Consider the following 18,124-nt stretch of genomic DNA (forward strand, 5'->3'; position numbering starts at 1 on the left):
TTTTTTTTTTTTTTGTAAATTAACCAATACTAATTTTATCTATATAATTAAGTTTATATATTTACAATAATTAAATATATAAAAATTAAACATTGAATATATTAAAATATATATATTATGGAATTATAATGGATTGGATTTTATAATATTCTTAAAAAATTCTTGTAGATAAAAATGAAATTTATTTACAATAAATTAATGATAAATAATTGCAAAGAAATAAATATGTAATTCACAGTATTATTAACAAATTAAATTTATTTATATAATAATCATAAAGTATTACAGTAGAGCCTCGAAAACTCGGCACTCCGGATAACTTGGCCACACCCTGGCAGGGCAAAAATATCCTTAGTTAATTAATTTTCATTATAAACAGCTTTATGCCTCAAAGTATTTTTCTGAGGTCTGTCTTATCAGGTAAATGACTGTACACAGTGTATTCATTAATTTTCATTTTCATGTAGTAAAGACTCTATGCCTTCATAAAGGACATATTTTTCCTTTGTTTAAGGGTATTTGGGCAGTTTATTCTCTGTGTATTCTCAAGCAAACAATACATACAAGTACAGTACAATATTTTCTGAGAAAACACGCATACCTATCCTTTTTTAACCCTATTCCCAATAACCCGGCATTTTCACAAACTTGGCCACCCTTCGGTCCACATTAGGCAGAGTTTTTGAGGCTCTACTGTACTATATTATAATTATTAATATTTGGAAAAGTTAATTTTGTGTGTAGCAACTGTTATTTAATTTTTCAAATATCAATACAGTGGGTGATCAGTTAACGAACATAATTCAATCCAAGACTTTCTTTGCTACCTGATTTGTTCATTAACTGATTATCGATTTACCATAGATTTTTATGAGAATTAGATTAATTCGTTCTGGAGACCCCAAAAAATAAATAAATAAATTATATACTTTCTATGTTTATTTATATGTAATAATAAAAATAAAAATGCAAGACTGTGTATATATGTATCAGTCATGTTGTTTTTCTGTTTGTGGGACATTAAAGAATATTTCCAATGTCGATTGCTTTTCTCTCTTCTTCAAAATTTTTCTAAAGTACTTAATAGCATGTTGTATAGATCCCCAAGCATATTAACCTCAACCTGGTTTGGATGCCATTCTAAGACCATTGTTCTGACATCCTCCCACTTTTCAAAAGATTTTTAATAGCAGATGTCAGCATTGATCCTCTTTTTCAGAAGAAAACGCATCTCACTGAGTTTCTTGATGTTCTTCATTCAAGAGTTCTTGGAGTTCTTCTGTCGCCATATCAGTTTCCATTATGAGCTCTTCAATGTCATCTTCATTCACCTCCAATTGATCTCTAGCAATTGTCACAATTTCATCCATAATTTCAGAGACATCATCTCCATCTCCCTGAATGCAGGAGGGACACAGCTTCGCCAACCAGAATTCAACTGTCATTGAATGACTTCTGACCATGCCTTTTGAATGAGCCATATAGCTTCAAGAATATCAAATTTTTCTTTCCAAAACGTTTTTAATATCATCGTTGACGAGGAGAACTGGCATGCTTCAAAACACCAACAAAACAGTGCTTGAATGTACAATTTCTTGAAACCTGCAATAACCTCTTGATCCATTGATTTAATCAACAAAGTGGTATTCGGAGGCAGAAACTGAACTGTCAGCCAGGGAAAGTCTTCCAACAAATTATCTTCAAGATCTTTTGGGTGTCCTGGTGCATTGTCTAATAGCAACAGTACTTTCAATGGCAATTCATTGGTTTGAAGGTAATCTTTGATGCTTGGAGCACAGACTTCAAACAGCCATTCTTTGAAAAGAGCCTGCATAACCCATGCCCTTTTATTCAATCTCTGCATCACTGGCAATCTTTCTTTAATTATGGAATTTTTTTTAATGCTCTAGAATGCTCAGAGTGATAGACAAGAAGCAGGATAAGCTTCATATCACCACTAGCATTAGCTCCCAAAAGTAACATCAATCGAACTTTCATGGGTTTATGCCCAGGAATATTTTTTTGTCTTTTGTGATGTAGGTACTGTACAGTTTGGCATGCACTTCCAAAATAAACTAGTTTTGTCACAACTGAAAATTTGTGTTGGACTATATCCTTCTTTTTTAATGAATTCTTCAAATTTCAGACAGAATTTCTCAACTTCTTTATCTGCACTAGCAGACTCACTGTGAATTACCACATGTTTAATGCCAGATCTCCTAAACTTGCAAACCATCCAGTGATAGCTTCGAATTCTATCTCCTCGTGACGAATGTGGAGTTTGATTTTTCAGTTCTTCATAAATTTCTCTAGCTTTCTCTTGAATGATAATCATACTAGTTACATCAAATGCTCACATTTTTTTAATCTACTTGTACTTTATCTATTATTGAAATTAATAATTATGTAATCATCATCATTGATCTTTTCATATCAGAAGATTTGTGATCTTATAAAAACAAACTGATAAAAAAAATAAGCAATTATTTATTGTGACATTGTCACAATGCCGGCCTGCAATTTTTAATCATATTTGTAATTTTTTAAATTTAAAATATATGCTCCCCACCTCAAATTTGTAGTGGCTTGCCCCTGTACAACATACTTTTCCTTTAACAATAGTGTTGTGCCAGTCATCTATCTAACACCTTCCAAGGAAAAATTTTTTATTGAAATAACATGACTCCTAATTTTCATCAAAAGTTTGTATATAGTTAATCGAGGCCTCCTGCCCTAAGATTTCCATATCTGGTCTTGTCTTTCATCTATCTAACTCCATTCTTAAAATTAATTGATGGATGGACAGATGACAGTGAAAATTTACAGCTCTACAATCTTTTCAAATTGCAGATCCAACAGACAGTAATTGAATTCTTGTTTATTCATCAGTTGAGAAAAGTGGAAAGATTGTGCAAAAACTTACCAATCTTTTTCCACTTTTTGTGGATTTTTTAGTTAAGATGATTGCATTGTATACTTAAAATTCTAGAAATCTTCATTCAATTATTAACAGAATTTATGTTCAAACTTCTACTATATTACAGCTTCTTAACCAAAAATTTGCATTCACATATGGCTCATTGACAAACAAATTTTAATTCTTTGATCTTTTCATATTTTTTTAATATCAGTAGATAAAATACTGAAAGTCAATCCAAATGTGTCCTTTTTATTTCCTTTGATGGAAAACATTTCTCATTGATTTCTGATTTCTCCCAAATGCATAAAACATAATGTAGTAATTTGATGTTTTTAGAATAATAGGCATAATCTAGAAAGTTTTTAAATGTTTAATTACACTTATTCAAATGTAATTAAGTATGTTTATAAAGAAAATTTTAGTTATTTTAGATATTTATAGCATGTAGATGAACCTATAATATTAACATTAATTTAACTTGTTTAATAAATATAATTAAATTAGTGTTTTCTGTTTATGTAATATTAGAAAATAGAAAATTAGTTATACTTTTAATGTTATCTTTCTTATTTTGTTTCTTTCAAAATTCTTTTTTAAGACAAATATTTATTCAATGTTTGTACTTTATTTTTATTTAAGTATTTTTTGTTAAGAATTGAAGAACTTCTCATATTATTTTGAAAGTCATTAAAATTAATTAAAAAGTTAATTTCTGCCAAGTATAATTTTGTAATATTCCAGTCAAAGTAAATACAATTGAGCATCTGAAATGTGGAAATATCTGTATTTAAAATAATTTTCCCATTTACTTGCATTTTTTTAGTGTTTTGGCACTAAAAAGATGCAAGTAAATGGGGAAAATTGTATTGTGAACTTACTAGGTGAAATGTTTTCAAAACAGTCTATTCCATTTTTCAAAGTATGTGATAAGAGTTCATAGATGATGTCTTGACTGTTTATTTTCCATAATGTTATCTGTTGATTTCTTTTCTGGTCAATCATGAATATTTATATATCTCCATGTGGCAAAGTAACTTATAGGCCTAAATGAGCTGTTTATATTTGAAATAAATATAAAAGATTTATTTGAAATTAAGTTTGCTTGTACTGTAATAAAATATTTTGAAACTTGTATCTTTCAAAATATATTTAAACAGTTTTTTATTCTCTGACTGCTATAGAACATAAATAATTTTTAGATAATTTTCATTATATTAACTTATAGTAAAGTAATAATGATTTCTTATAAGTTATCCATTTTAATAATTACTTTATATCATTATGAATATGATATAATAGCACTGTGGTAACTTAGCTGAAATACTTAATGCACCTTTAACAGTGGAATTTTTTTTTTAATTCTAACATTTTCTATGGGCTATCTTCAGGCACAGCCAAAAGACATGCATTAAATAATTCAGCTTATCATCATGAATTCAGTAGCATTAAATTTTTGAACATTTGTAAAAACTGAAATAAAAAGTAAATAATTGAAATACAGTTGATTCTGCTTAATTGGGACTCATTGGGACTAATCCATTTTGGTCCAATTAAATGGCTGCCCCAGTCAAACAAACTAATAATAAATTCTATAATAAAATATGTAATACGTAGGTAAAAAATAATAATTAGGTACCTATTTTAATGCTTTATTAAACCAAAATACAGAAAATATTTGTACTATAAATTTGCCAGACTCATGATGATAGATAGTTGATTTGCGTAATGCTAGTGTTGCCAAATATTAGTAGTGAAATACACAACGGTTGACCATTCGAGCCATTCCTGATCAAACAATTTTTCCTTTCTTTCTTTTTAGTTACAACATGTTCTAACTAAAAAGGGAAAAAGAAAAGGGTTTGTCCAAAAATCATTTTATGGTCTTCCTTTGAGCACAGTTTCCTTTACTTGGAGATGGGCCACTTTGACAGGAGTGTCTGCCAGCTCAATGCTGGTCTCAATCTAATGGCTGCTGTCTGAATCTGGATGTAATTATACACACAATACCTTCCAAGGGAACTCTAGCAGTCAAGAGACCTCAAAAATTGTCCGGAGATCTTTGTCTCTTTCCTTTTAAGGGGATTGTCTGGTCCAATCCAGAGCAGGGTCAGTAACTCTCATTCGGGTTTGCCTCAGACGAAATCATTGTGTGATACATCCTGCCATGCTGATTCCCTTCGGAAAAACCAAACTGTCTGAGCAAAAGACAAAATTGCTTTGTCTCTGCCAACTATTAGGCCTACACGACATTAGTGTACGTAGTGCCTTCATATTTTTGAAAGATTACTAAAATATATCAAAAATTGCTAAATTCCTTTTCTGCTACTGTCCCAATTAAGCGATTAAATTATGTATTTATTAGTTTCTGTACTTTGAGATTTGGCCCAATAAAGCAGTTGCCTCAATTAACCGATGGCCCAATTAAATGGAATCAACTGTAGTTATATTTTATTGTATATGACTATCTCAATAATGTCTTTCTCAAATGTGTAATAATTTTGTTAGAATATTTAGCAATTATTGAAAGAAGTTTGAATGTAAATTGGAATGCTTCTTGTCTTTGTTCTTTAGGAACATTATTGTCTAATATCAAGAGAGTTAGAGATTAATTAATAGTTCTTTGATAAAATTAGAAATGTAAATTTATATTTTTTGTCTTTATTTTTTAATTAAATAAATCAATTATTTTAGTTTTAAGGTTTTCTTAAAATGTTTTAATGACATAAACTGATAAAATCAAAATATTCTTAATTACAAGAATAGAAAATAAGCAGATGATATTTTATATGATTGAGCCAACCTTGTAAAAAATTGACTTTTCATAATTTTACTTGCATGATTTTAAATCTGATACTATCTCGATTCAGGATGAATACAATAAGTACCAATAAATTGGATGTTATTAGATCAATTATTTGAAAACTATGTTATATGAGTAAATCCAGAAAATTATTTTATCTTTAATGAACACTGTAAAATAATAATAAATATTGCCAAATGTCAAAATTCCTTTGTATGATTTGGAGTTGTAAATATATCAATTTTGTGGAAAATTTGTAAAAAAGCTGAAGAGGGACTGTAAGTCCAAAATGCATACTATTAAAAATAAATTGATATATTAAGGCTATTCTTGTGTCTGATGACAGTGTGATAAGTGTAGAAATAAAGAGGCCATTTATACAGCTTGCTTATATAAACATCATATATCTTCAAATGTCTATAATGAACAGACTTTTTACTGGCCACATTTTTTTGTATCTTTCACTTCACTTAATAGTGTGTGTTATATTGTTCATTAGTTTTATAAGAATTGTTGTCTTTCTTCTTATTCATTAATTCAGTTAAAAATTCATAAAATCTTTTATGTATTACGTCATTCATTCTGCTGCATCAAAATCAAGACTTGCATAAACACAAAAAATCATGTAATATACGACTTATTCATCTACTCTGCTTATTTTAACACAATTTATTTTCAGAAATCAAATAAAAATTATTACAATAATGCTTTCATTTTTATTTAATCTATATTTTTAAGTATATTACAAAATAATAGATATGTGTGAATTCTTTTTTCACCCGAGCTGATTGGTATATTCAGACCTTTACCACTATCACTTGGTAAAAGGTTAAAATGTAGACATTTATCAGGGATTCTGGACTTTTACCAGCCAATACTGGTAAAGTCTGAAGTCCAGTAAATCTGGACATTTACTGTACTTCAGATTTTTAGAGTAACACATACATATCCTTGTTTTAGTCACCCAAAGTTTTATAATTAGGACAATTACATATTTTAGTGATAATTGACTTTTGTATTATAACCAATAATGAATGAGTTGTTTTTGTTAAAAATAGAATACAACAGTTTTAATTTTATTCAAGATTCACATCAATTTGATGGATATGAAGTCTGTTTTTGGAAGACATCAATATTAGTGATATTATATAAGTCTGCATGACTTATATATATACCACTGAAATATCATATACTATTGATATTATATGTTATAAGGCAACAAATGAAGATGGAGACACATCCATTTATGTTTTGGATGACAATGCTCATGTTTGTTTAATACCATGAAAGAAAAGATATTGAGCTTATGAAATGGTTTGCAGGTTCACCTGATCATAGTCTAATGATCATGCATATGTACTAGACCTAGGGTGGGCAACCTTTTTTATAACATGGGCCAGAATAAATTTTACGTTTTTTCCGCTGGCCATAGTAGTTAATTGACACCTTGTGACCTGTAAATTTTTAGTCTGCAAATATGAAATAAATAAATAAATAAAAATAAATTAATTACTACAGTCGACCCCCCTATAACACTGTTGATTATTCCGTTTTATATGAATTCCATGTTGTATGAGTCACTTAGATTTTACAAATGCGTGTGCCGGGCTGTGAACGGCTCACCTATTTGTAAAATCTAAGTGACTTTAAACACAATAAAGACAGCACTATGTAGTTGGATATGACAGACATTACATTTTCTAATTGCATAGCTTTTGCACATAGATTTTTTTGATGGATGACGCGATGAGATATAAATAATTTAGAAAAATTCTGTTCTCCCATTCTTTGTTTGAATAAGGAAATGACTCCCTTATTTTTTTGTCATTGCTGCCACAACACTTTAGAAAATAATATTCAATTTAAACTAGACGAATTACATCGAAAAATATTTATTTATAATTCTAAACATCTCGCGGGCCGGATAGAAACTTTTCGCGGGCCACAGCTGGCCCGCGGGCCGGGGGTTGCCCACCGTTGTACTAGACAGATGTCTTGTAACTTGGTAACTAACTTTAATAACTGGTCAGTAGTTAGCCTTATGTGGGAGTTTACAGGATGAGAGTGCTGAATGCATTCCCAGTTGGCATCGTAATAACCGACGATGGTTATATTGTAATGTTAAATATACTGGAAGAGGAGATCAGACCAGGGGTCCAGGTAGTGTAATTGGCAATGCATCTGCATGGCAAGTGGGAGTTGCAGGTTTGAGTCTCTCTCTGGGTTGATTCTTTTCTTCCAGTTTAATCTAAAATTATTTAATTAAATTATAATTGTTAAATTTAATACGAGATGGCACCTGACATATTTATTAGTAATTTATAATTATTATCACCAATAAATAGCCTGATGTTATATGGCAGTTGATGTAGTGTTAGAACATCAAGTGTTAGAATAGTAGCCATTCTTTATTGATGAATAAAGAATGGCTACAATTTGATAATGGACAGCACGCTAATCGTTTATTACAAAAACTTTTAACATATAAGCGTTAAATTAGACACCTATGTCACTAAATTGACGAGCGCTTTCGACGATATACACTTTCGTCTTCTTCAGGTCATTAGAACCTTTTTTGAATACAAAATTTTTAAAAACATTCCAATCTTAAATAGCAAATTTGGAATGATAGCAACGGTAGAATATAAACAGATATTTAAATAAAAATATGCGCGGTAGAATATAAACAGATATTTAAATAAAAATATGCGCGGTAGAATATAAACAGATATTTAAATAAAAANTTTATATTCTACCGCGCATATTTTTATTTAAATATCTGTTTATATTCTACCGCGCATATTTTTATTTAAATATCTGTTTATATTCTACCGTTGCTATCATTCCAAATTTGCTATTTAAGATTGGAATGTTTTTAAAAATTTTGTATTCAAAAAAGGTTCTAATGACCTGAAGAAGACGAAAGTGTATATCGTCGAAAGCGCTCGTCAATTTAGTGACATAGGTGTCTAATTTAACGCTTATATGTTAAAAGTTTTTGTAAGAATGGCTACTATTCATCAAGAATTTTTGGATATGTAATTTTGTCAATGTTTAACAAATGTATTGCTGTTGCTGAGATTATATATCCTGTCATTGTTTTGTTTCACTAATCTTATGTTTATACTGAAAATTTTATAATGTACTATTTTGTCAAAGTGGCTTTTGATTTACACAGAATATCAATTAGATGATGGAGAACAGAAAATTAACTCTCTTTTTTCCCTCTCTCTGTCAGTTATTACTTTTAACATTTCTGATAGATATTGTAAACAAAATTAATAGGTCTTCTTCAGTTACCAATTTGCTTGAAAATGTTTTTACTTTATTAAAGTTTTTACTGGAATTTGTAAGATGTAAATTTTATTTATGAGCATTGTTTCCTCTGGGTTTTTATAGTACTTATGCTTTGTCAATATTCAATTTGTTTTGTTTTGTCCATTATAATTCATTGTAAATTGTACATATGGAGAATAAAGTGAGAGGCACTTTGGCCTAAATAGTCCATTGTGTATCCTACAAGAAATTACTTCTAAAATATCATTTTTTTAGAAACAGATATGACTTCTGAATTATAATTCCTGAAGAAAATTTTTAATTATGCTGTAATGCATTTCACTATTTAATATTTTTAAAAACATGTTTTTATTTGTATTTGAGTTGTTTTATAATTTATTTTCAGATATAAAGATGAGCAAATATAAGGATGAGTAATACAACTTTGACAAAAGGAATATTAGGCATTAAAAGAGATCCAAAAAGACCACTTCTGTTTGGTTTTGGAGGTGAAATGTGGCCTTCTGATGATTCTGAAGATTCTGACTATATAGCCAATGATGACATAAAAGAAAAATGGTAAGTTTTACATTATTTAAAGTTTAATATTTGAGATTTATTTATTTATTTATTATGTCTTTTATCTGGTTTATCTTATTTCTAAAACTAAGTCTGCCAGCTGCATATGAGCCACCTTTGTGTAAACTTTAAACAACAACCCACTGGGAAGTCAATGAAAGTAATTACAAAAAGTAAACAATTAATTCAAATATACATGTGTGTTACAGATGCGGAAAAAACCCAGAAAAACTCTGCATGGCCAGCCCGTCTGAGTGAGGCGTGAACCCATGCCCAAACTCTGTGTTTAGGGTCTGGTCTCCACAGATGAGCGGAGACTGAGTCCACTCGGCCACTGGTGGGCTCAAATAATAGAAATAGGCTTACCTTTTGTCTCTATGAAATACACAATATTTGTGGTCCATCTATTTACAACTTATTCACAATATGGTCTGTCAAGCAAAAAGTTTACAAATCACTGCCTTAGAATACAGGAAAGTTGCATCTTGGTGAGTCCTAAAAAATATTTCAGATGAAAACTACTTTATTGCACTTGCAACAATACTAGGTGAAGACTTGCAGAGAATTGTCCAAGAAGGTAATGCTGACTACTTTCTAGGTCCAACATGGGGCAATTTATGGGAGTTTCATTCTAATAAAAGCTATGACTGTTGCTACTTATGCAAAAATATACTTCATGCAGCAATCAGATAAAATAGGCCTGACCTTAAAATGGAAGACATTACTGTCTTGAATGATAATGCCCAACCTCATATAGCAGAGAATCAAATTTGGTTTTCTAAAGAAATTCCTTAGTGGACAACATTTTATCAATGTTGAAGATGTCATGACTGTTGTGCAATAATGAATCCATATGTAGTCATTAGCTTCCTCTGACAGTGGGATCCAAAATCTGTTGTGTAATGGAATAAATGCTTGAATAATATGGGAGATTATTTGGGACAAAAGAGCCCAATATGTGATGTCCACATTTAAGTTGTTTCTATGCATTGTAATTTTCAAATCAGAAAGTCTTTGCACACAATTTTTTTATCACATTTAGTATTTATGTTAAATATTTTATATGTTGTGTAGTTAAATTTATAACAATCATTAAAATATTATAAATAAAACTCTTAAAATATAAAAATACAGTCGACCCCCCTATAACACGGTAGATACATTCCGGTTTTTATGAATCCATTTTCTGCGAGTCCTTAAATGCATGAGCCAATCACAGCCTGGCACGTATGCAGTTTACAGACTACGGCTGTTTGAAAGGTTTTCTTCCATAAAATTAATCGATTCTAGACTAATTCAACTCAACATTTCCAAAATACATATAATTTTTTGGGAATAATCCATATAAACTATACTATAAACAAAAAATTGTAGGATTACTTACTGAGAGTGCACCGTTCGACTACGCCATTGCTTAAGCTTGTTTTTATCATGGAGCTTGTCATCGAATGGTGCTCGCGAACTTCCTGATAAATTAATTTTTTTTGTGAAAAATTTGCTGAACTTTGGAGACATCATTAATATAAATACAATTTTTATGGACGTTAAATAATAAATGGTTTTTAGTAGGCCTGCTGCTCGTTTAAACTCAACGGTTTGTACAATATCTGCTATTGGTCTAAATTTGACCAATCCTGTCACGACACGAGTCGGCAATGACATTTTACTGAATTATACGAGTTTTTTTTAGCATGTTTGTACAAATACGGTCGCAATTTTTTCACCGTCATATAGAAATCCGAACTATATGAACCCATTTTATAGGGGGTCTACTGTGTTAATATATTTCACATATATAAACATCCTAAAGCTTGATGATTATGTTAGAGCCAAACGATTACCAGATTAAATCAGGATAAATACTGCTACTAATAATTATTAAATAGTGAGTAATTTGACACTAGAGATAGGCATTAGGCACCATCTCTTATTAAATTTAATAATTATAATTAAATTAATAGAGAGATGGTTCCTAACATGTATCTCTAGTGCCAAATTACTCAATATTTAATAATTATTAGTAGCAGTAATTTATCCCGATTTAATGTTGTAATCGTTTGGCTCTGATATGATTGTTGGGCTTTAAGATGTTTATGTATGTATATATACACCATGGCAGGGTAAAGCATTACAACAAATACATCATTACATAAATTTTGTACAGTAATGATGTATTTGTTGAATGCAGTTGAATGCCATAGTGGTTATAAGCTATAGGCATTGAGTCATCTCCAGTTGGTGCCATGAGTAAATGATATAGTCATATCAAAATTAAATGTCTGGAAGGTAAGGATCAGACAGATGTCCTTAAGTCCATAAGTGGCAATGGATCTGCATGGTAAACAACAATAATGGGTTCATGTCCTGCTCCAGGCTGATTCTTTTCTTCCAGAAATTTCTAAGTTATTTAATAAATGTTAATTTAATTATAATTATTAAATTTAATAAGAAATGGTGCCTGATGTCTATCTGTAGTGCCAGATTACTTTGTATTTAATAATTATTAGTAGCAGTAATGTAGCCCAATGTATTCCAGTAATTGTTTGGCTTTAATACATTTTATTTACTAATTTAGGGAAGAAAAATCCCAAGTTAATTCACATCCAAATCCTATGGAGCTGTTAATGGATAAATCTAGCTGTAGCATATTGCCATCTAACTTAAACTGTACAGAATATATTGGAAACAGTAACAATAAAAATAACCAAACTGAAGATGTGCCTTTTCAACTGAATAATTCAGATAATGTTCATCAAAGAGTCACTTTTTCATTATTGTTACCAGATATTCAAACACATGATAATAAAGAAGCAAAAATTGGCAAAACACACACTCATAAATCAAAAAAAGCTAAAAAGAAGAAAAAGAAGCTAGAAGATAAGGAGGAGAGAAAATTAAAGAAAAAGAAAAAGAAACATGATAACTTGCTTTCTCTTAGCGAACCTAAGAAGAAAAAGAAAAAACACAAAAAATCTAAAAATAAAGAAATGGAATTGTGTATAGAAAATAATTTATGTAATGATGTATTTGTTGTCACTGAAGAAGGTCCTTGGGGAAGTCATGTTCCTGAAAATGTCTTAATTAAGATATTTTCATATGTTGTCATAACTGATGGAGCTATACCATTTTTACCAAGGTATTTTATAAAAAGTTTTCTGTCATTAAATTATATATTAAATTAAAACAATGTTTTACAATTTTACAGAATGTCAAAAGTTTGTAGACTATGGTATAAAGTTGCTCAATGTCCATCCCTTTGGGAAAATGTAGACTTGTCTTGGGGCAGAATTCATTTCTCAGAATTTCAACTAATAAAATTATGTTCTGTAAAACAGGTATCCTTTGCCAGAGAATTTAATTTTTCTGGTTGGGGTGCATCTCTTACACAAAGAAGTATTGAAGTAAGTTTTAATTGATTATTTTCTTATAATAAATTTCCTTTTTTTATTACTTATAAAATAAATGCTATTTAATTGATAAAATATAGATATTATTTTATACTTCATCAATTCTTAAAACAATTAATTCAGATGCTTTTTCTCCTCTATTAATAATATATTTTATATGTCAATATAAATCGTAACTTATAAATGAATATTATAAAGGGGGATCAATAAATAACCAGCCAAAAGCAACAGCATGGAATACTCTTTATCAGCTGGTTATTTATCAATTTACTTTTATAGTTTACTTATATCTTTAGTAATTTAACTTCAAAAACTTTTTGCTATTTAAAATTAGGAAACTTGCAAATAACCAAATTTACTTGTTTTATCAATCATTTTGTTTTATTTGTTGACTTAACACGTAAAATATACATACAAAAATATCATTAAACTTCTCACTATCCAATTAATCTTATGTAAAAGTATCTTAAAGTATAAAAGTGTTTGCACATGTTCATTTTTATGTGCAATTAAATTTTGAACAATAAGATCTAACTGAACTTTTTTTTATTCTTAATTTTCAGGCTGTAGTTGAACATTGTCCATTATTATCAACCATCAATTTGAGTAGGTGTATAAAAATTTCTGCTGATTGTATACGTTTAATAGCAGATCGATGTTCTAAACTTTCAAATATTGATTTATCAGGAACATGTAAGGTAATAAAAAAAATTGGATGTTTTTGATCTTAAATTCAAATGTTAAGATTTCTTGTTTTGTTCTAGTTTTGATTTCTTGTTTTGATAGTCTTTTTTTAAATTGTTTTAAATATTAAAAATTAATGTTTTTGGATAATTTTTAATTATTTTAGTCATTATTTCAATTTTTATTTTCGTTTTGACTTTAGTTTAAATATTAATTTAAAAAAGTTTCTAATCAATTTTTAAATAGTGATTTATAACAATAATTAATATGAATTTTGAATGACAATATTTAAATATTATAATAATTATAAATCTGTTATCNATACAATTTTTATGGACGTTAAATAATAAATGGTTTTTAGTAGGCCTGCTGCTCGTTTAAACTCAACGGTTTGTACAATATCTGCTATTGGTCTAAATTTGACCAATCCTGTCACGACACGAGTCGGCAATGACATTTTACTGAATTATACGAGTTTTTTTTAGCATGTTTGTACAAATACGGTCGCAATTTTTTCACCGTCATATAGAAATCCGAACTATATGAACCCATTTTATAGGGGGTCTACTGTGTTAATATATTTCACATATATAAACATCCTAAAGCTTGATGATTATGTTAGAGCCAAACGATTACCAGATTAAATCAGGATAAATACTGCTACTAATAATTATTAAATAGTGAGTAATTTGACACTAGAGATAGGCATTAGGCACCATCTCTTATTAAATTTAATAATTATAAATCTGTTATCCTGAAATAAATATTTTCATAGAGGCATAGCAGTACAACAAGTCCAGTATCACCTGCTTCACTTCGTCATCTTGTTACAAAATCTGGAGAACATCTTTCACAATTGTATATTGCAGAAAATGATGTTGCTGGCTTTACTTCTATTATAAAACTAATTAGTGTAAGTATTTTGTTAGTATCATGCATTATTTTCTTAACAAGTTAGTTTTCTTTGTGTTAGATACATTTGAAGAAAAAATATGAATGTTTTATTTTTTACATTTTTCTTGTTTATGTTATAGTTTTTGTTTTTTTCCATTTTCTTTTACAAATATATTGATTATAGTCATATCAAAATTAAATGTCTGGAAGGTAAGGATCAGACAGATGTCCTTAAGTCCATAAGTGGCAATGGATCTGCATGGTAAACAACAATAATGGGTTCATGTCCTGCTCCAGGCTGATTCTTTTCTTCCAGAAATTTCTAAGTTATTTAATAAATGTTAATTTAATTATAATTATTAAATTTAATAAGAAATGGTGCCTGATGTCTATCTGTAGTGCCAGATTACTTTGTATTTAATAATTATTAGTAGCAGTAATGTAGCCCAATGTATTCCAGTAATTGTTTGGCTTTAATACATTTTATTTACTAATTTAGGGAAGAAAAATCCCAAGTTAATTCACATCCAAATCCTATGGAGCTGTTAATGGATAAATCTAGCTGTAGCATATTGCCATCTAACTTAAACTGTACAGAATATATTGGAAACAGTAACAATAAAAATAACCAAACTGAAGATGTGCCTTTTCAACTGAATAATTCAGATAATGTTCATCAAAGAGTCACTTTTTCATTATTGTTACCAGATATTCAAACACATGATAATAAAGAAGCAAAAATTGGCAAAACACATACTCATAAATCAAAAAAAGCTAAAAAGAAGAAAAAGAAGCTAGAAGATAAGGAGGAGAGAAAATTAAAGAAAAAGAAAAAGAAACATGATAACTTGCTTTCTCTTAGCGAACCTAAGAAGAAAAAGAAAAAACACAAAAAATCTAAAAATAAAGAAATGGAATTGTGTATAGAAAATAATTTATGTAATGATGTATTTGTTGTCACTGAAGAAGGTCCTTGGGGAAGTCATGTTCCTGAAAATGTCTTAATTAAGATATTTTCATATGTTGTCATAACTGATGGAGCTATACCATTTTTACCAAGGTATTTTATAAAAAGTTTTCTGTCATTAAATTATATATTAAATTAAAACAATGTTTTACAATTTTACAGAATGTCAAAAGTTTGTAGACTATGGTATAAAGTTGCTCAATGTCCATCCCTTTGGGAAAATGTAGACTTGTCTTGGGGCAGAATTCATTTCTCAGAATTTCAACTAATAAAATTATGTTCTGTAAAACAGGTATCCTTTGCCAGAGAATTTAATTTTTCTGGTTGGGGTGCATCTCTTACACAAAGAAGTATTGAAGTAAGTTTTAATTGATTATTTTCTTATAATAAATTTCCTTTTTTTATTACTTATAAAATAAATGCTATTTAATTGATAAAATATAGATATTATTTTATACTTCATCAATTCTTAAAACAATTAATTCAGATGCTTTTTCTCCTCTATTAATAATATATTTTATATGTCAATATAAATCGTAACTTATAAATGAATATTATAAAGGGGGATCAATAAATAACCAGCCAAAAGCAACAGCATGGAATACTCTTTATCAGCTGGTTATTTATCAATTTACTTTTATAGTTTACTTATATCTTTAGTAATTTAACTTCAAAAACTTTTTGCTATTTAAAATTAGGAAACTTGCAAATAACCAAATTTACTTGTTTTATCAATCATTTTGTTTTATTTGTTGACTTAACACGTAAAATATACATACAAAAATATCATTAAACTTCTCACTATCCAATTAATCTTATGTAAAAGTATCTTAAAGTATAAAAGTGTTTGCACATGTTCATTTTTATGTGCAATTAAATTTTGAACAATAAGATCTAACTGAACTTTTTTTTATTCTTAATTTTCAGGCTGTAGTTGAACATTGTCCATTATTATCAACCATCAATTTGAGTAGGTGTATAAAAATTTCTGCTGATTGTATACGTTTAATAGCAGATCGATGTTCTAAACTTTCAAATATTGATTTATCAGGAACATGTAAGGTAATAAAAAAAATTGGATGTTTTTGATCTTAAATTCAAATGTTAAGATTTCTTGTTTTGTTCTAGTTTTGATTTCTTGTTTTGATAGTCTTTTTTTAAATTGTTTTAAATATTAAAAATTAATGTTTTTGGATAATTTTTAATTATTTTAGTCATTATTTCAATTTTTATTTTCGTTTTGACTTTAGTTTAAATATTAATTTAAAAAAGTTTCTAATCAATTTTTAAATAGTGATTTATAACAATAATTAATATGAATTTTGAATGACAATATTTAAATATTATAATAATTATAAATCTGTTATCCTGAAATAAATATTTTCATAGAGGCATAGCAGTACAACAAGTCCAGTATCACCTGCTTCACTTCGTCATCTTGTTACAAAATCTGGAGAACATCTTTCACAATTGTATATTGCAGAAAATGATGTTGCTGGCTTTACTTCTATTATAAAACTAATTAGTGTAAGTATTTTGTTAGTATCATGCATTATTTTCTTAACAAGTTAGTTTTCTTTGTGTTAGATACATTTGAAGAAAAAATATGAATGTTTTATTTTTTACATTTTTCTTGTTTATGTTATAGTTTTTGTTTTTTTCCATTTTCTTTTACAAATATATTGATATAAGTCTTTTTTATCTTAATAAGGAGATTCATTTTTTAAATTCTGATATAATATTGTATAGATTTATCAATAAGTGTTTGTGTGTTTGTTTCTATTTTTTTATGTGAAGAAATGCAAAATTTTTAAAAATTTTTCAACAAATCAGTAATAAAAAATTCTGAATATATAGTTGTATATTAAGTAATTCATTTTATTTTAATTGAAATACAGTGGAACCCCAGTTAACGAACTTAATCCGTTCCGCGACTCCGTTTGTTAACTGAATTGTTCGTTAACCGAAGCAATTTTTCCCATAGAAATTAATACAAATGCAATTAATCGGTTCTAGTCTCCGAAATTTTTGTGATTTTATTTGTAATATACAGTAATTTTCTTTGATGAAAATGTAGGAAAACAGTATCTATCATTACAGCAACAAACATGTAAACTTTGTTTAATAAAATAGCACTGTACATACCTTCGTTTGTTGTAGTTGGTGGCAGAAAAGTGGAGATATACGGATCTTAATGCTTAGAAGGGGAATCCCCTCTAAAAAATAATGGGTAGCACTTCATCAGAAGATTCTTCGAGTCAAAGTCTCTTTTGGTAAAAAAAAAAAAACCCACCAGTGGCTAAGTGGTCTTCATATATTGAACATAGGGAGTTCGTTTGTGGGTTTGCACCTTGCTAAGACGGGCTGGCTACATGGAGTTTTCCGGATTTTTTCCATGTCTGTAATCCCTAAATAGGGGCCAGTTTCCCTTAAAAACACTTCCCAGAAGGCATTCTTCCTAGGCAGATCGCCCAAGTGTTGCCATACCTTAACAAACAAACAAACTCTTTCCGTAAGGAACAAGAAATTGATTTAAAGTTGATTGTCTTACTCTTTTAATCAAAATTTTTCTCAAATGCGATAGCGCATTGTCGTTT

The 18,124-nt window shown here is 28.8% G+C and overlaps 1 protein-coding gene across 1 annotated transcript in view; it reads left to right on the forward strand.

The window, feature by feature from the left end:
* Positions 1 to 18,124, forward strand: part of LOC111629144 — a 35,680-nt gene that overhangs the window by 6,934 nt on the left and 10,622 nt on the right. Inside the window, exons 2-11 of the mRNA XM_023373012.1 lie at positions 9,403 to 9,575; positions 12,151 to 12,711; positions 12,781 to 12,976; positions 13,546 to 13,680; positions 14,442 to 14,590; positions 15,060 to 15,421; positions 15,488 to 15,620; positions 15,690 to 15,885; positions 16,455 to 16,589; positions 16,917 to 17,054. Of these exons, the coding sequence (XP_023228780.1) occupies positions 9,427 to 9,575; positions 12,151 to 12,711; positions 12,781 to 12,976; positions 13,546 to 13,680; positions 14,442 to 14,590; positions 15,060 to 15,421; positions 15,488 to 15,620; positions 15,690 to 15,885; positions 16,455 to 16,589; positions 16,917 to 17,054 (2,154 nt within the window). The 5' untranslated portion in view covers positions 9,403 to 9,426. The remainder of the gene's footprint in view (positions 1 to 9,402; positions 9,576 to 12,150; positions 12,712 to 12,780; positions 12,977 to 13,545; positions 13,681 to 14,441; positions 14,591 to 15,059; positions 15,422 to 15,487; positions 15,621 to 15,689; positions 15,886 to 16,454; positions 16,590 to 16,916; positions 17,055 to 18,124) is intronic.

Source organism: Centruroides sculpturatus, unplaced genomic scaffold (genome assembly GCF_000671375.1).
Source record: "Centruroides sculpturatus isolate CEXI.00-Female unplaced genomic scaffold, Cexi_2.0 scaffold555, whole genome shotgun sequence".
In the NCBI taxonomy this organism is placed as follows: Eukaryota; Metazoa; Arthropoda; class Arachnida; order Scorpiones; family Buthidae; genus Centruroides; species Centruroides sculpturatus.